The sequence below is a fragment of the Vipera ursinii genome, assembly GCF_947247035.1.
Source record: "Vipera ursinii genome assembly, chromosome: 3".
In the NCBI taxonomy this organism is placed as follows: Eukaryota; Metazoa; Chordata; class Lepidosauria; order Squamata; family Viperidae; genus Vipera; species Vipera ursinii.
This window is the reverse complement of record NC_139516.1, coordinates 107,614,709-107,634,578: the sequence shown is the minus strand read 5'-3', so window position 1 is coordinate 107,634,578 and position 19,870 is coordinate 107,614,709. Positions and strand designations below refer to the sequence as shown.

Genomic DNA, 19,870 nt, shown 5'->3' with positions numbered 1-19,870 from the left:
AATTCTGATGATCATTCTACTGATTGGTTTGTTCTCATTGCATATAATCATTTCATCAGGTGGGTTATTCAACGATAAACAATAATAGACAGTGCTTTGGGGCTTTTGTTCATTTTGTCTTCAATGCTGGTGTTCATGTTCGAAAACCAAATTGTTGAATCATATCACACAAATGTGAATTACATACCTCTGACCCACACTTGCAGCCATCTTATTACCTGGTGGAATTCATGTCTGCATATGTAAATAAATATGTGTGTGTGTGTGTGTGTGTGTGCACATTTGTGCACCACCATTGTTGAAATCGAATGCTGTATAATTGTGCATTTATTTCCACTCTTCTCTGTGTGCTTCTCAGAATGTTGCACTCTATCCATAAATTTTGTATTACGCACACATACATACATTATGCCTTTTTAGACTTTCTGTGCTTGAAAAGAACACATAAGAAATCTTTTGTCAGACTTCTGTTTGGAGACTGATACACTATTCCTAATTTTTTTTTACCTAACAATAAAAATCCATTTTGATCATTGAGCATAGCAAAAGATAAACAGTGAAAGCATTACATAAGCATCTAAAAATCACTTTGGGGACATTCCTGGCAAAACATTTACTAATGATTAAGTAGATGGATGGTTGATAGAGGGAAATATATACAAACACACTCATAAACAGACACACACAAAATCACACTTATAAACCAGCAGGCTTTAAAAAAACAAATCACTGAGGCATTGGAGCCAGATTTAAATCAGGAAGGCACTTACATCTGATCCTGAAATTGGGTTTAATTTTTATTTATTTTAATCCAAATTTGATGTCTGAATGCAAAAAAATGTATGCTGAAAAAGCAGGCAGTCTGAATTTCCCTGATTTGTTAGACTGAAGTGAGTATATTTTTTAAGCGCTAAAGATATAGTCATTGTTTGTAATTGTGTTAAACACATCCAGCATACTTAAGAAGGGCAGGTTCATTCTCTCTTGCCAACAAAAAGCATTCACTGGGCTTCCTTTAAACCCTCTTCTCAAGCCATTCCCATCACGTGGATAAAAACAATGCCAGCAGAGAATGGCAAGTAGTATAACCAAATGAAATCCCATGAGTTTGGCTGTGTGTTTATTTCCAGGAGCCAGAAATTAGAGAGCTTAAAAGAGTGCAGCCCTCTAACTGTGGCAGTTATCTCCCGGTGGATACTCAGGAACGAGCTGTATCTGGGAGGGCTTCTTCCATGCCACGTCTGACTGTGGATCCCCAGGTAAAACCAGGTGAAACGATGACTAACAATAGGACTATATCATTACAGGAGATACATGACCCTTTCCTACAGGTGGTTTTTGCTTTATTGGAACAGTGAAACAGGCTGAAATTTGTCACTGATAACAATTCAGTTGGCTCCCTATGAATGTGAAACATTCCTTTAATTCTAGTATTACAGATTCTGAACACAGTGCCCCAATGAGACAAGGAAGACTCCAATCCTGTTTTACAGATGGAAGTTGGAATATCTGTCTTGAGCTACAACCAATGCAAATCATTATAATTAAGTGTCTCTTAATTTGCCCGGCTACCACCTTAATCAGTCCATAAACCTTCTTCCAAGACTTCAGTGACCCTGGACAGCAGAGATTGGAGGGAGCCATTTTCCTGTTCTATTTCAACCAAGCCTATTGTCAATTATAGCAAGAATCCCAACCATTTGAAATAATCCTTCTACTTCTGTCATCTGGATGTATTTTTCCCTTTAAACTTAGCCACTTTCTCTTTTAAGCCTCATTGTCCTAATATACTTGTCTACATGCCTGCTGCCAAGCATCCTGTCCTGGTCAGTCTTGGCCATAATCCATGTATTTGTCTGTTGAGCAGATTTTTTTTCTGTTTGTCTGTCTTGTACTCAGTTTTGATTAACAAAGAAATAAAACACCTTCTCAGGTTTGTAATCATAATTTATACAATTTTTCAGTGATCAAGATTTCGATATCAGATTCTCCCACTCCGAAGACACTTGGGCTGGGTTATTCTCCCATTGCTTGGAAAAGAAAATTGAGAAAGAAATAATGGCCTGTTCCATACTGTTGACCTCTTATTACCCACAAATTCCTGAGACAAGCTGAAGGCAGTATAAATGATCTGGCCTGGAAGTAGCATTTTCCTTGGGAAGAAAGGAGAAGACTTCCCATATAAATAAAGTCAGTCTCATGGAGAAGGAAGGGATCTGAAATCCTGAACTCCAGTTTACTTGCTGCAGACCTTCACTTTCCTATCTGGCTGCCAGACTTTTTGTCCCCATGACCATTGTTACTGTGAGTGCCAAAACATTGGACAACAATGTTGCCGGAGAGAGTAAAAGATATATTATGGGGCAGCATTTTTCATTTCTCCCCGTCTCAAAGTTTCTGCGTATGAGCCCAAAGTCGTGTAGCTTTTGTAGATTTGTTAGCTTATTAAATTATCAATCTGATATTGATATTGCTATCAGCATCATATAACCCAATCAGTTTTTTTCTCTTCTATCTCTCCTTGTATCATACTTTCCAGGTGTACAAAACTCAAATGTTTCCCTATCCTGAAATTCCAGTACTTTGATATAAATAGGGCTTCTGTGAAGCATTGCTTTGGAAAAAGTAGCATCGGTGGAAAGGAAAGAAGAGGAAATTTTAAGGTTCAAAAAACATAAAAAGTAAAACAAGCAGACAAAGGGTCAGGAAGCAGGCCAAGAATGGATACCATGAAATTGCAAGTTAGATGAGGAAATAATATTAAATAAAGTTTTATTTTCATTTAGTACAACAAAGGCCTAGTATCAAAGTGATAAATGTATGGCTGAATTGTTCCAGTCGAGTCTGCAAGAGTGGAGCCATATAAATAAAATATGAAAGAAATACCTAGAATCTAGAACTCAGATGTTAGAAGGAAGACTAGATTAAAGCTCTTTTTCCGGCAACGTAATTTTTCTGTGTATAGGCAAAGCTTGTATATGGAAAGTAATTTGGCCATGTGAAGTCTAAGCTGCAAACTGAATTAATTGGAATGAATTTGAATTAATACAAGCCAGATAGAGACTAATTAATTCATACGAAAAATAGATCATACAAGGATTACTCTGAATACTCTGAATCATATTCAGAGTATGATTCAAATCATAATCTGAATTTTGGATGGCTTTAAGTATAGAATAATGCCCAATAGCAACTTTGGATAATGGACATTTTGTTCTCTTGCAAAAATTGCAGTAGAATTCCTTTTTGTCCTTCCTTTTCTAGCTTTTCTTCCCTTCCTTTTGAACTTATCAATTTGATATTAACTATCCCTCCTTTCATTAGACTTACTGCAATTCAGATTTTGTTCCAAGACTTAATTTTAGCTGACAAATCTATTCCTAGGTAAGCTAGAGAAAGCTATTGTTCTATATGAGTACAAATGTCCTTGCAAAGTGAAAAAAATGTAGTCTGTTTCCCTGAAGTATTTCCCCTTTTAAAGCTGATTACTTTTTTAAAAAGTGAAGATTCTATGTCTTATTTTAGTGTTAGCAAGAGAGAGCGTCAGTATGGTACAGTGGTTAAAGTATTGCAGAGGTTCATGGGATGCCTTTGGCCTAATTACTGACTCTCAGTCCAACCTATCCCAAGGGTTGTGGTTGTGAGGAACATAAGGAGAGGAGCGTTGTGTATAAAACCTTGCAATCCTGAACATTAATCAATCAGTAAGCAAGGCATCATTACTGATTAAGCAAGGCCATATTACAGGCCTGCTAATACTGAAAGAAGAGATTATTAAGCTTTTCTCTGCCAGTCCTGATCTCTCTCAGTAGGAAAGAGTGAAAGGTGCATTTCAGAACACATTTAAAACTGATTTCCAGACTCCCCTAGAGTGTATTTCATAATTACGTGAAATAGTTTGGCTTATATTCATTCAGTTCAAAAGAATAGACTCTCTCTTTTAGCCTAACACCATTAGCCTGTGTGGATTTAACACCTGATCTATCAACCTCCCTCATTTCAAGCAGATTTTAAAGTATGTAGCCCAATCTGTCCAGCCAAAATTCTCAGTCCTTGTTCTTTAAACAATAGATCTGGGATGAGAAGATTTGAGTAACTAAGCAATGAATTAGGTGACACCAGAACATAGGTTCTGCTATGCCTGAAAAGTGAATAGAGTTGCCCAAAGAGTTGGTGATGTTATTACTCCTGTTACAATTGCAAGGTTTGGGGAAAACATGGAACTTCTGTTGCTGTAGAAACAGATGTGCTTTACTCTATTCTGTTGAATGGGGGACCCTAGATGAATATTAGAAAGGATAGTCCCATTCCAAGCTCTTGGTCTCTGGTGGGATCTATGCAGAATTGGAAAAATGGGCCCCAACATAAAAACTATCATCCCAGAGGTATTCCACCTTGATGGGCAAGCCAAATGCTTCCTTTATGAGAACTAGTTTTGGTACCAGGCTAGAAACCAGGAGAATGTCAGTTCTAGCTCCACCTTAGGCATGACAGAAAGGCTCGGTAACTTTGAATTAATCTCACTTTCCAGCCCAACCCACTTCACAGGGTTGTTGTTGTGGAGAAAATAGGAGGAGGAAGGAGTATTAAGTATGTTAGCCACCTTGAGTTATTTATAAAATTAATAAGAAGAAGATTGGCTGCTTGGCATGAAAGTCAGAGCAATAGCAATAGCACTTAGACTTATATACCACTTCACAGTGCTTTACAGCCCTCTCTAAGCAGTGCCCCCAACTATCTGGGTCCTCATTTTACCAACCTCAGAAGGATGGAAGGCTGAGTCAACCTTGAGCCCAATGAGACTCGAACTGCTAAACTGCTGTCAGCCGGCAATCAGTAGATGTAGCCTGCAATACTGCATTCTAACCACTGCACCACCAGAGAACAGTGTGATAGACTCAGTTACTGTCCAGTAGATGAACGCTGATAGGCTGAAACCCTTGTGCGCTCTTTGAATGAGGAAGACAAGTTTTGATTGACTTTTGGTCCTCCGTGAGCACTACAGGCTGAGAAAAACTAAATATGCTGACTCCTACATCCTGATCACTTAAAAAGAGCAGAAAGTTTAACCATGCATCATTTCAATTCAAATCTTCAGTGCAGAAGCTTTGGGCAGTGCAAAGCCTGATCATGTGAAAGTGCTCATTATCTGTCTATAAAACCAAATTTGTTCTGCTTCTACTTATTTCATTACTCACATGAGTACAAAGATGCAAACACTGGACATACTGTAGGGCCTAGGGGAAGGTAAAATAGATAGGCTTATTTTAGCCAAAACAAATAGTAACAAAGGTGTTATATTCTCCAAATTGGGGGGTGAATTTCCTTCACACCTCTCTGATATTAAAATGTCTTTATACTTAGCCAAACGAGATAATTCCCTGTGAGAGTAACCATATTTAACTAGCAAATCCAGCTGCTGAAACCAGCAGGCACTTGCCAACCTTTAATCCTTCTTCCATTCTGGCATACATTTCTAGGTAGTAACAGATCCTGGCTCCATGAGACGCTCATTTTCTACCATCCGAGACAAACGGACAAATTCCTCCTGGCTGGATGAGTTCTCAATGGAAAGGAGCAGTGAAAATACCTACAAGTCTCGTCGTCGCAGTTACCATTCTGCACTGCACCTGTCTTCACGCCGTCTCAACACAGACTCAGGTAACTGAGGATGGGTGGGACTATTTAAAATACTTCTTAAGGATGAAGTAAGCTGGACTCTTCCGAAGCCACAGAATTATTATCTTTCTCCAACAAAATTGAGTAAAGTTAGAAAACACTAGGGCAATGCGCAGATCTGGATATGAACTCACCATGTCTTTCCTTGAATCAAAAGTCAACCCAGGTGAAGATGCAGCTGTTTTAAAGAGTTTCCATCAGGTATTACATGCACAGCCACACACTCAAAAGGCAAATTGTTCTTTGTCTTTTGAGTCTGGATCTTTGTACCGCCTCAGAAATGCAGACTACTTGTTGAAAGACTACTTCTTCAGCTTACCTGGATAGTTTTTAAATAGGATCTATTTTAAATCATCATCTCTTCCTCAGGTTTGCGAGTTCTATACTATTGAAAATATGTTATTCATCTTACAAATAGCATTGCTTTTCCTTTCTGATCAAAATCTCAGAATAAATATGGAATTTGTAAAATGATAATAAATTTGCAGCATTTCTATGGGATTATAGTACTTGGAATCCTGATTTCTCCAGCTGATATGCTCCTACAGTGAACAAACAAGCTCCGTGATTAGGTAAAAAAGGACGTTTTTAGAAAGGAGCTTTTATTTCCAATGTTTCTATATCATATTTTGATATTATATTATAGATTTTTGAGCCCACCAGAAAGAACATGGTAATAAACTCTATCACTTGGCATGAATTTATTTTCCATAATATCTTTTGTAGAAATGACAGCATTAATTAAGATATAAAAGGTAAGATAATGTTTTCCAAAATGATTTCCATTGTGTCAAATTTCTCAGCTTTGAAATATCACTAATAAATGGAAATTTTTCATCCATATTAACATAATGAGCAGTTTCTAACAAAAATGTTAGTCACTCTGTAGCAGCCACATGTTGTCTCTCAGATTGCTTTTTATATTTTGCCTTTTTATTTATTCATATAGGCCCATAAATGTTCTTAACAATTTATGACTCATTTAAAAATATGAATGCAGGAAGCAACCTTAATTTGAGACAACCCACTGGTCCATCTTACTCAGTGCTTAAATTGGGAGGGGTACTTCCCCAGTCTTACTTTGAAACGTCAAGGATAGAACTGGGGTTCTTTTGTATGCAAAGCTTTGCAGGAGCTTTAAAAATAATTTCCAACTGGAAGAATGGGCAACACACCAGCACAAATGAGAGAGATGGTTTTCTTTAGGGTTCAGGGCCAGGACAACATACAAGCAGTCCTCCACTTATCACCACAACGGAGCCCAAAATTTATGGTGCTAAGCAAGACAGTTAAGTGAGTTTTACCCCATTTTACAACCTTTTTTTGCCATAGTTATTAAGTGAATCACTGCAGTTGTTAAGTTAGTAACATGATTACTAAGTGAATCTGGCTTCCCCATTCACTTTGCATGTCAGAAGTTCACAAAAGGTGAGCACATGACCCCTGGGACACTGCAACCGTCATAAATATGAGGCAGTTGCTAAGCATCTGAATTTTGATCACGTGACCATGGGGAGGCTGCAATGGCCATGTGTGAAAAATGGTCATAACTCACTTTTTTCAGTGCCGTTGTAACTTCAAATGACCACTAAATGAACTGTTGTAAGTGGGGGACTACCTATAGTTAAATCATAAGCATTCGTAGGTGGAAGGTGAAAAGAGTAAAGTTCTACAGTAGATGTTAATTTTATAATGCCATTCCCTGCTCGTTCATGGAGCCAGCTGGCATAATCATCAAGTGGCACTTCTCTCTTGATTTTCCCCAGTTTCTCCTTTCTTTTCCTTGTACCTTGAGGAATCAAAGAGTAGAAGAACAGTGTAGTCTCTACAGATGTGGAAGATCTAAAGATCTAAAGAGGGAGGAGATTTGTCTCAGGAAGGTGGATAATTTTGGAGGGTGGGATTCAAATACTGTAAGTGAACAACCGGTTCTCTGTGTGGATGCTGCTTCAGGAAGTCCATTCTGGGCCTGGGCCACAAAAAATTAGCTACCGGTTCTGCCGAAGTGGTGCGAACCGGCTGAATCCCACCACTGAAGGTACCCCCCCCACCCGCCGCTTTCTGTTTTAGGTACTGCTATTGTTGCAGTTGCTTTCTGTGGTTTACCTTCTCCTGTTTTCCAAAATGCCCAGTATAAAATGTACTTTTGGCCACCTAATGTTTGCAGAGTTCTCAGTAGGCCTTGAATTAATTACTTCTTGATCCTTTCTTTTCAGTTACTTATGCTCAGTAGTGTAATTAAGTACACTACTGCAATTTCAGTAGTGGAAGGTGAGTGCAATTTGAAAAGCAAGGAATAACTGGTCAGTTGGTTTTGGGTATTGTCATTCACTGATCACCTGGCATTCCATGCACTACATTATTTTGGGAAGGAAGGAAGCGATGGTTTTTTTTTCTTTGACCTGTTTTTTGCAGACTTCAGACTCCATTTAATAATGCAATAATTTTGGGCAGTGATGGGGTTTCCGTTTTGTGCATTCTCTTTTGTACTGTTGATATGGTCAATTCATGGTGAATTTTGCTTGCAGCTATGATTGAACTTTTAATTTTTATTTAATTTTTTTAATTTGTTTGCTGAACGGTTTTTTTTTATTATGTGCAATTTTGCTGAGCAAGAAGGTATGCAAGACATGAGAAATTTTATAGTAAGAACTGAAAAGAAAGGCAGTATATAATAAATAATACATGTAATAGAGGTTTAGGATGGGAACACACGCTGACAGTTTAGGCATGGATGGATTTTGTATTTCCTAAATGAACCTTCTTCAGAACAGCTCCTCTCCTGTCCTCTCCAAAACCAAGAAAGACATGTTAAATATCCAAAGAAGTTTTTTTTATTGTTCCATACCTATAGATACAATCTTGCCAAACTGAAGCAGTCTCCAACCCCCATCAAGAATATATTCTGCAAACTATTAAGAATGGACTGTCTTCACCCTCTTTCTCTCACACAAACTATCTGAATTGAATTGCATCTTACTCCTCTGAAATGCATCCCTGCCCTCCTGGTCCAGTAAATTCCATCACATCTCTCCTCTCCTCTCCTCTCATTTTCATTTACTCATTCTACCAGTAGTGGAGAAAGTCCATTTTCTACTATCTGCAGGATAAGATTTAGACATAGAAAACTCAGATTTATAGTAGAGGTTTATTAAAAAAAATACACAGACAAGCCCTGTCTGCTAGATTCTTCTATCCTGGGGGAGGTAATTGACTGAAAGGTGACAAGATCAAATACACAGAGGCAACCTCTTCCTCTCTATACAGAACTTTTTTATTTCAGTCTAACAAAATAATTTAGCAGGTTATTTGAAGCTAACTCCATAAATCAGATTCTTCCACTTATGGATGTATAAAGCATTTCTCTATAGAAACGTGTTTCCACTAGTATAGTTCCTAAGCAACTTTATTTTATGAACTTTGGTATCTTTTCATATCCTTAGATAGTTTTAAGGTATATTTAGTGAATATTTCTCAGTTTATGTACAGGTGAAACTCAAAAAATTAGAATATCGTGCAAAAGTTCATTTATTTCAGTAATGCAACTTAAAAGGGGAAACTAATATATGAGATAGACTCATTACATGCAAAGCAAGATAGCTCAAGCCGTGATTTGTCATAATTGTGATGATTATGGTATACAGCTCATGCAAACCCCAAATCAACAATCTCAGAAAATTAGAATATTGTGAAAAGGTACAATATTCTAGGCTCAAAGTGTCCCACTCTAATCAGCTAATTAAGCCATAACACCTGCAAAGGGTTCCTGAGCCTTTAAATGGTCTCTCAGTCTGGTTCAGGAGGAATCACAATCATGGGGAAGACTGCTGACCTGACAGTTGTGCAGAAAACCATCATTGACACCCTCCATAAGGAGGGAAAGCCTCAAAAGGTAATTGCAAAAGAAGTTGGATGTTCCCAAAGTACTGTATCAAAGCACATTAATAGAAAATTATGTGGAAGGGAAAAGTGTGGAAGAAAAAGGTGCACAAGCAGCAGGGATGACCGCAGCTTGGAGAGGATTGTCAGGAAAAGGCCATTCAAAAGTGTTGGGGACTTTCACAAGGAGTGGACTGAGGCTGGAGTCAGTGCATCAAGAGCCACCACACACAGACGGATCCTGGACATGGGCTTCAAATGTCGTATTCTTCTTGTCAAGCCGCTCCTGAACAACAAACAACATCAGAAGCGTCTTACCTGGGCTAAAGAAAAACAGACCTGGTCTGTTGCTCAGTGGTCCAAAGTCCTCTTTTCTGACGAGAGCAACTTTTGCATCTCATTTGGAAACCAAGGACCCAGAGTCTGGAGGAAGAATGGAGAGGCACACACTGCAAGATGCTTGAAGTCCAGTGTGAAGTTTCCACAGTCTGTGTTGATTTGGGGAGCCATGTCATCTGCTGGTGTTGGTCCACTGTGCTTCATTAAGTCCAGGGTCAACACAGCCGTCTACCAAGAGATTTTGGAGCACTTCATGCTTCCTTCTGCAGACAAGCTTTATGGGGATGCTGACTTCATTTTCCAGCAGGACCTGGCACCTGCCCACACTGCCAAAAGCACCAAAACCTGGTTCAATGACCGTGGGACTACTGTCCTTGATTGGCCAGCAAACTCGCCTGACCTGAACCCCATAGAGAATCTATGGGGCATTGCCAAGAGAAAGATGAGAGACATGAGACCGAACAATGCAGAAGAGCTGAAGGCCGCTAGTGAAGCATCCTGGTCTTCCATAACACCTCAGCAGTGCCACAGGCTGATAGCTTCCATGCCACGCTGCATTGAGGCAGTAATTGCTGCAAAAGGGGCCCAAACCAAGTACTGAGTACGTATGCATGCTTATACTTTTTAGAGGTCCGATATTGTTCTATGTACACTCCTTGTTTTATTGATTGCATGTAATATTCTAATTTTCTGAGATTGTGGATTTGGGGTTTTCATGAGCTGTACGCCATAATCATCACAATTATAACAAATCACAGCTTGAACTATCTTGCTTTGCATGTAATAAGTCTATCTCATATATTAGTTTCCCCTTTTAAGTTGCATTACTGAAATAAATGAACTTTTGCACAATATTCTAATTTTTTGAGTTTCAGCTGTATTTTCTTGAAACCATGAAGTAAATTCATCTGTACTAATTACCAGCTGTTCTAAACATCAGTTGATTCTAGGTTTTCCACAATAATTCTTGGCTGTACTTTGTCACAATGAGGATTGTCTATGTTGGTTTTGTTTTTAAAATTATAGCGAGGAGAGGAAATGTCTATTTTAGTTAGATGCAGAAAAACCAAAACTGGACTGATTCTTGGACAGACATGCTTGGGATTTGACATTTTGTAGACAGCTAAGAATCATGAAGGGAAGAGTACATGCAGAGTGAGTAGACCTGATTTTTGTTTGCTTGCTTTCTTGAATTCTGAGGGGAAGTTTGGCATTTTTCCTTGCTTTGTAACTGCTATTAAGTGAAATACTATTTTTTGATCATATGTTTCCCATGTTGAAATGGCAGGAAACCTGACCTCCAATTTTTGGCAATATGGTCCAGAATGGGAGTTTAAGAACTATATGCAACCACGAGGTTTCAAGTTGCCTACCATGTCCTAGGGGCAGTAGAGAGTTGCGTGTTTAATGTCTTAATAACATTTGACATAAAGAAGGCAGTTTAACAATGAACATAATGCTCATGAATCCTTAATATGAACTGAATATACTGGACATCTGTAGACTAAAGTTCCCATTTTAAACACATAACTTTTTAACACTGGTTGATGGAGGTCAGAGGAAATTTGGCACTTAATTTGGATATCTCCTTGAACTAACTAAGGCCTGTTTTTATTTTGGGGGTGAAGGATAGACTGACTGACCATTAAATAAACCAGAATACTTTTCTATTGATACTTACATTAGCTTAACACATGACAAGCTGATGCTTTATATTACTGCCAGGTTTTCAATTTATTCCTATTATCCCTCCAAATTCAATTCCTTCTCTGTGCTGCAGTTAGATATCCAGCTGACTTTCTCTTCACTCTGTTAGTTTTGTGTACTCTATGTGTATTCAGTTTTTATTTCCTGTATGTGGATACTTCAGATTTGTCAGTAATGAACAACAGCCTGCTATTTGCAGACAAATCCTTTTGAATTCTGATTCCAGTGTCAATAGTTTGGAGAAAATTATATTAATTACAGATTTTTGGCAAAAAGACCTGATTCTTTTGTCCAAATTGTAATTATTTTATTTTAAAAAGCATAATTGAGATATCCTGCTGCAGAAATCTGTGTGTTACTTCCAAATACTATTTATATATTCTATTTCATAAGGATCTAGTTTATAGAATGTAGACGTTTTATAAAAGCTACATCAATGTCTTTTCTGAAATCAATCCATATAAAAGACATTTTGCCAAGCACTTTATCAAATAGTGACTGAATGATTCATCTGCCTTTCATTTAATACATTTTATCATGTCTCGTTTATGCATGATTATTCTAATTATTTGGAGTCCTTCCACAGAGAAAAAAACTTTTAGTGAAAAGCTGCAGTATTCCATCTTTTTCTTCTTTCTAGAATGTTTGTAGAAAGAAAAGGACAGAAGCAGTAATACAGTATACGAGTACTGCAAGACAATATTATACAGAAGCATATACCCTGTCAAATTTTTATGAATGAGGCATATCTACTGCATGAAGAAACTTTGCATGGAAACACCCTTAGGCAATAGCAATAGCAATAGCATTTAGATTTATATACCACCCCATAGTGCTTTACAACAGTCTCTGGGAGATTTATGTCAGCATTATTTGCATATTTCCCCCAATGATCTGGGTCTTCATTTTACCAACTTCGGAAGGATGGAAGACTGAATCAACCTTGAGCCTCATCAGGATTGAGCTCCTGGCTGTGGGTAGAGTTTGCCTGCAATACTACACTTAACCATTGCTTCACCTGTCAAGATTAACATGGTATGGTTTTCCTGATTCCTCACTTCTTTTTTTAAAGATAGAAACACTTTCCTTCTTTATTTCCTATAGTCAAATAAACAATTTAAAAAATATAATTATACGTGTGTCTCTGTTTTCCATCCCACTCTGATCTGGGCTTCTCCCCTGCTCTTCCCCAAGCATAATTTCTGTTGGAAGATGATATGCTAAGTTATTTACTTCCAGTAATATGGCACTGGCCACTTTTGTGACAGTGTTATATGTTTAGCACCTATAGCTAGTTCTGATAAAAACTGTGATGTAAACCAAATATAACATTTTGTTCTGCAAGCAGATTTTCTTTATGTCCACCCAAAACACTAAACCTTTACATCTTGATTTTAAAAGCAATTAAACCACTGAGCTAGTTTGTCTTTTACTGGCAGAAGAAAACTTGCTACTTTCCTTTCCTTTTCCTTTTCCACACTGAAAAATACCTGCCTTGTGTAAAGAAGAGGCTTAATTTATGAAAGTTGATTTGCTGCCTTGTGATAAGATCATTTGATCAGGGTGAGACGACTCCTTTCAACAATAAAGGGACTTTTTTTTAACAAACTACCTGCAAGCTCAATTCAGTTATTAAGTAATCAAAATAGTGACCTCAACTAAATGCCTTCAGAAGATTATCTTTAAGGACATGCAGTTTTAATTTATTAAATTTCTATGCCCTTTCCCCTACAAGGTGAATCTGGGTGGCTTACAAATTATAGAAACAAGTAAAAATAGTTAAAATATTAAAACAAACCAACATTAAAATATTATTAAAAACTGTGCTAAAACTATGCCTACTAGAGCCAAGAGACAGATGGGCCAGGAATGAGGTCTTCTTATCCCATTAGCCACCTCCAGCAGTGAGCAACCCCCCTGGGGCCCCAGGCCAACTGGCAAAGCCAGGTTTTAATTCCCTTCCGGAAAGCCAAAAAGGGAGAGTACAGTTCTCGCCTACCATGGAAGAATGTTCCAGAGGGATGGGACTCTTCTCCTTGTGATCTCACCTGCTTCAATTCCTTACCAGACGGGATCTGTAGCAGGCGTCTTCCACTGGCATGTGGAAGATGGTGTTGATCCATTGAATTCCCATGAATCCTGCTTTATAGTTGGTGAATTCAGCTTTTCCATTAAATAGGACAGAGTTTTCTACAAATGGGCTAGGAACTCAATAAGAAAAAACTGTCAATTCAGGATCTGCAAGGAAAGGAGGTAAGAATGATTGCACAAAATTCTGGAATATGCCTCAAGAGAGTTTGCAGTCCAAATATCAATATGCTCTTAAAATAAATGGATGGCTAAAATGGCTGCATGAAGAACTGTGACCATTATTGCATTTCTTTGCATGTGTGAGAAGGAATCGGCTGCAACAATATATACAGCCACTGTTCTTGCTTGACAAAGCCAAACGGAAAGAATTGGAGAGGTTAAGGCAATGATTTAACAATATTGAACTAGTGGTGTCCAAATGTAATACCAAAGAAGATTTAATTTGCCAGGACTCTAGGAATTTAGTTATATGTTACACTTATATCCCTACTTTTTTTTTAAGCAACCCAGAGCAATTTATGTGGTTCTTCCTCTAGTAGCTTGTCTTTACAGCAATCTGAGAGACAACAGCAGTGCCATAGGAAGTTCCATAGTTCAGTAGGAATTTGAACCTACTGATATTCTTCTTCAACTATACCACACTGGCTACTTAGAATAAAAAAGCAATGGAAGACCCATGACAAACAATGACATTATTATAAGAACAATGGCTGTAAGCTGATGCAAAACAAATGCAAAAGTAGAATGCTTTAGGCTGTTCTATATACTTTTTAAGTCATAAATATTGTACAGTGAAAGCTAGTAATAGCTTCAATAACAGTGGAAAGGTCATATAAACAGTAAAGGGGTAGAAAAATAGTTAGTGATAGCTTTTGATTTGATGTAAAGGTTAAGGAAGAGTAAAATATTTTTCACAAGCATTATACAGAATGCAGAAGGCATTCAGACTGCTTAAAAGTTCCCAAGTATGAAATTTTCATGTAATCCTGCCATTTTTTTAATAAACAGGCCATCGATCTGATACACATCGGTCAGGAGGCAGAGAACGAGGCCGATCCAAGGAACGAAGACATCTACTCTCTCCAGATATTTCTCGTTGCAACTCAGAGGAAAGGAGTCCACAAGCAGATATTGATTCTCCAGAGCGACATCATTCCAGGTCTCCCAGTGAAGGCAGGTCACAAACTCCCAACAGACAGGTGGGTGTAAAACTGACAAAAAGATAAAGAGAAACATCTGGAAACACTGGTGAAATGTTTGGAGCAACTTCCTAATATACTTACAAGGAGCCTTTTAGAAGGCTTTGCTTCCATTTTTGATTAACTATAATATTTAATACCAGATAAATGAAAGTTAGTTTTAGTTATGGTTTACTAGAACAGACTTTAAACTATAAGTAAGATGAATCACAATGTACAATTTTAAAAAAGGGTTCTCCTGTTTGATTAATATTTTTCAGTCTATGTTAAATATAAATGGAAGCTTTCACTCTGTTTTGCATGGCCATGTTAGAGGGGGATGTGAAATGCACAAAGCAGCTTTTGACAGATTAATTGGTTTTCATTGAATTAACATGGAGTGAGATCTTGTCAGAAATTAAATTGGATATTCATGTATAAAATCCTAGAGCAGGGGTGTCAAACTCAATTTCATTGAGGGCCACATCAGCATTGCAGTTGCCCTTGGCAGGCCGGGTGGGCGTGGCCAGGGTGGGTGTGGCCTACTGGGTGGGCATGGCCAGCTCTACATCATTTGCATCAAGGGCAGGAGTGGGACAGATCTGAGGGTCTCTGGCAGAAGAAGATGCAACCAGGGCAAGTGCCAAGGCATGGTCCACTAGAGGAGCCTCACTGTTCCTCTCAGGCCTTAGGGGGGAGTTGGACAGTGGCATGGAGGTCAAATGCCCAGCCCAGCCATCAAGCACCCACGGCACTAAGCCCAGGCCCACTTTCCCAAGGGGGCGCCCAGCTGCACTTACCTCCTCCTCAAGGCTGCTGTTGCTGTGCTTGTTCTCCTTAGCCAGGTTGCTCATGATGGGTATGAGGGCAAAGTCAAGAGGGAGGCCCACTCCCTCTCCATGTGTATAAAAAGCTTCCTTAGCAATAGGATCAGAGACCACCCAGGATAGGCCAGGAGGAGGGGGTAAGGGGATGGTGAAAGGGCAGCAGGGAAGGACTAAAGCAGGACTTCCCTCAGACCCTCCCTCTCCTTCCTTCCTTCCTTCCTTCCTTCCTTCCCTCCCTCTCTCCCTCCCTCTCTTCCTTCCTTCCTTCCTTCCTTCCTTCCTTCCTTCCTTCCTTCCTTCCTTCCTTCCTTCCTTCCTAGAGCAGAGTGGTAGAAAAATATTTGAGATGAGGGAGGAAGAAAAACAGGCAAGAAATGCAGCTGGGGAAGTGTCATCCTTCATGAGGAATGAAGAAATGCACCATTGCCTGGAAGTGGCCAGCACATGGCCCTCGCCTACTTCACATATCTGGCTTGGTGGGCTCTGGGGGAGGGGATGCCATGAGCAGCATGAGAGTCGATGTTACCTGCACAATGCTGCAGCTGTTACCTGCACAATGCTGCCCAGCCCCCAGCCTGCCCAGTTTTGGCAGGCAGTGGGGCAATTTCCTGACAGTGCTGTGAGGCTGAGCTGGGTGGCACGAATCTGAAGAGAAGCGCAATGCTGCCCAGGCCTAGCGTGCCCACAGTAGGCAGGGTTATATGCTGGCCACTTCCAGATGATGGTGCATTTCCTAATTCCTCACAAAGGGTGATACCTCCCCAGCATGCACCCAGGGGGAAGTGCCGACGCGGTATGGTCCCTCACTGTTTCCAGATGGCCTTGTGGAGCTAAGACTGAATGTATTTCAACATAGATGACCACCACAAAATTGTACATTGGCTCCTGACAGCCTGGGCTGGAGCCAAGGCAGCGGGGGCCGTTCCCTCACTGTTTCCAGGATGGCTTCGTGGGCCATATGAAACCACTTCGCGGGCCGGATCCGGCCCCCGGGCCTTGTGTTTGACATCTCTGGGCTAGAGCAAGCTAGAAGCATATTACAAGAATGTGGAGAGCAAAGAAGGATCCATCCTTTGACCCACAGTCCCAAGGGCTGTCTCTGTAATGCATGGTTTTGGCTAGGGTGAGCAACCTGCAGATACTATGAGGGCCTCCATAACATGTTGGTGCATACTGCAAAGTGACTCTACAGGCAGCACTGAAGCTCAGATTGGCCTCATAGAACCCACAGATTCCTCTTATGGTGAAAGTACATTTCCTTACTTGCCATGAAAATCTCCACTCTCTCTCTAAATTGTAGCACCAAACTGTTGCCCTTGAATTTCAGTGTCCAGACCCTTAAAACATTATCATAATATCGAAGGACAGATGTCTAGAGGAAGTCAACAAAAATATCCAGAATGATAGAAATTCATGACTGTTATATTAAGCTTCATGGGGTGCAATGGTCCAGCAATTAAAGACACTGAGTTTGTCAAGAGGAAATCTGACAGCCTGGGCTTGAGACCCAAGCACCATGCATTGGGGTGAGCTCCTGTTACTTGCTCCAGCTCCTGCAAACCTAGTAGTTCAAAAGCATGCAAATACAAGTAGATGAATAGGTACCGATTCAGTGGGAAAGTAACAGTGTTTTGTGCACTTCAGCATATAGTCCTGCTGGCCACATGATCATGGAAATGTCTTTGGACAATGCTGGCTCCCTCAGCTAAGAAACAAGAGGGGCACCACCACAGGGAAAACCTTTACCTTTATATTAAGCTTCAGCATTTTCATTAAATTGTGCCTTTTCTATTTTTTTCCAAATGCCACACTTGACTCATAAGTGGGTGGGGTGGATGGGCTTTAAATTATAATACATACTGTTGGTTTCTTCAGTTCAGGAAAGATCGGTCAACAGAGACAAAAGTGTTCTCTGCCCTTCCTGCCCCTCTCAGCAGACCCTTTAGTTGAGGAGGGGCCTGGTGTCTGCTGAACATCCCAGAACTCTGTATCTGGCTTTTCCCTTTCTTGTAGGGCACGGGCTCCTTGAGCGAGAGCTCCATCCCTTCTCTGTCTGACACCAGCACACCAAGGCGAAGCCGCCGTCAGCTCCCTCCAGTGCCACCAAAGCCACGACCCCTCATCTCCTACACTGCTATGATGCAGCACTGTGGTGACACCTCCCCACCTCCTGACGACAGTGAGGGGGGCTCTCCTCTGCTTTCTGGGACTCTGGAGACAAACAATACCTGCTTGACTGAGTCTTCCAGCTCCCTCCAGGGAAAGCAGAGCCTTCTCTCCACTCCCCAGCGCTACATCTCAGAGCCTTACCTGATGCTCCAGGATGACTCCCATGCTTCAGACTGCGGTGAGGAGGAGACACTCACCTTTGAGGCTGCTGTGGCCACTAGCCTTGGCCGCTCCAACACAATTGCATCGGGCCCTCGCTCTAGGCATGGTTGGCAGATGCCCAATGGGCATTACCGGAGGAGGAGGAGAGGAGCATCACAAAGCATGATATATGGGGCTAGCATCGAAGTACTAAGTGATACGGAAGAAGATGACAAGTGCTAGAAGCGACTTCCTCTCCCCTGCCCCTTTTGATGCATGCTGATTGCCACATTTGAAATGAAATGAAATGGATATCAAATGCAGGGAAAAAAACAGAGCCATCGTGCAAAACAAAGTCAACTCACAGCTTCTTTGTCTCCCTACTTTTCTTTTGCACAGAAAAGGTGCATCAGCTTGTTAAATGACAGTGAAACAGGGCAACAGTAACCTTCACCACAAAGCCACCTGACATGGTATCCCCCAAAGCCAAGAGTAAGGAGGGTAGAATTTACTGGAAAAGCAGAACAAAAAATAAGCTAAAGACTAAAGGTTTTTAAAGCATCATTTTCCTGCCCCCAGAAAGAAGATCCTCAAGATGGTGGTCATGGGTGGGATCATGTGAGAGATTCAGGGCTTGAGAAAGGCCTTATCTCTCTTGGGGATCCATCCTACAGGTTTATCAATAAGACTGGTGAATTCATTGCTGGATCTATGCAGAGTTGCTTCAGGGTGAGATCCCAGCATTGGATCCTTTTGCAGTCCTCTAGACAAGTCAGCTCATTTTTCAAAAACAAAACAAACAACTAAACTTGGGACAAACTTTTAAAAAGAGAATAGGGTGAAAGGAAGAGAGGATAATCTGGGCAAGAATGAGAAAAACATCTGGTTTAATGAAAGCAACCTGTTGCATAAAGTACCACTATCAGTGTGGTAAAGGAGAGAATTGTTATGATCCTAAATGTACTTAACCCATCATTCTTGGGCATATATTCTGAGTTTAGAAAGAGTGGAAAGTGTGTATATGTAGAGATTTATTTTAATACATTGGTAAAGGTCAGTGCTAAGGCTGTATGTTGTCTGACCTCAGAGATAGGAGGTATTTTTACTCAAATTCTCCAAATACTTATCTGAGACTTCCTTCCCAAAGGAATGGTGTATATACACACTGGCATCTCCCAGCCTAATAGTGAGGGCTTTACGGAGAACACTGGTGCTGATTTTCTCCTTAAATGAGCTTTAAAGTTATTTTTAATTTGGTAGGATGAGAGAGGAGCATGCCAACACTGAACATTTGTGTTTCAGAGGAGCTGGGTTGTCTTAGAAAAAGGATCTGGTGGGAAAGTTTTTAAGTTTGCTTTTTTTTAATCTTGAGGCCCACCAGATGTTCTGGGATAGAATTCTTATCCACAGATTTCTCAAGTGGAGCCTTTGACCAATTCTGCCTGAAGTTACCAGGGATGGAGCCTTCCTGTCTCTTTAAACTTAATATGGATCAATGATGGTGCATTTCCCCAAGCTGAATCTGGAACATTCTGGCCAATAGAACAGCATAGACAGATTTGGCAAAAAGTACAGAATTCTTATTTTGGTTTGTGGCTCTGGCTAAACTAGCCCACATTTTTCCCCCTCCAATATTAAGATCAGGGAATTCTTCTCCTTAGCCGATCTTTAGCCTAGCGGCCCTAGTTAGCCTTCTTTCTGCTTCCTCCCTTTTGTAACTCTGTATATCAGTGACTGTCTCATCACCCTAGGATGCATGTCTGGTGTTGAACTGCAGGGGAACATCATACAAGTCATTGTCTCTGATTGGGTAGGACTCACATTTCTGTTGCCATGTCATGTGGATGATCAGTTTCTGCT

At 40.2% G+C, this 19,870-nt stretch overlaps 1 protein-coding gene across 1 annotated transcript in view; it reads left to right on the top strand.

Annotated features, from left to right (window-relative positions):
- Nucleotides 1-18,253, top strand: part of CACNA1E (calcium voltage-gated channel subunit alpha1 E) — a gene marked incomplete at its 3' end in the record, with an annotated part of 392,449 nt that extends 374,196 nt beyond the window's left edge. The window contains exons 45-48 of the mRNA XM_083358506.1: nt 1,131-1,259; nt 5,481-5,661; nt 14,704-14,894; nt 17,714-18,253. Of these exons, the coding sequence (XP_083214632.1) occupies nt 1,131-1,259; nt 5,481-5,661; nt 14,704-14,894; nt 17,714-18,253 (1,041 nt within the window). The remainder of the gene's footprint in view (nt 1-1,130; nt 1,260-5,480; nt 5,662-14,703; nt 14,895-17,713) is intronic.
- Between the last annotated feature and the right edge of the window lie 1,617 nt (nt 18,254-19,870).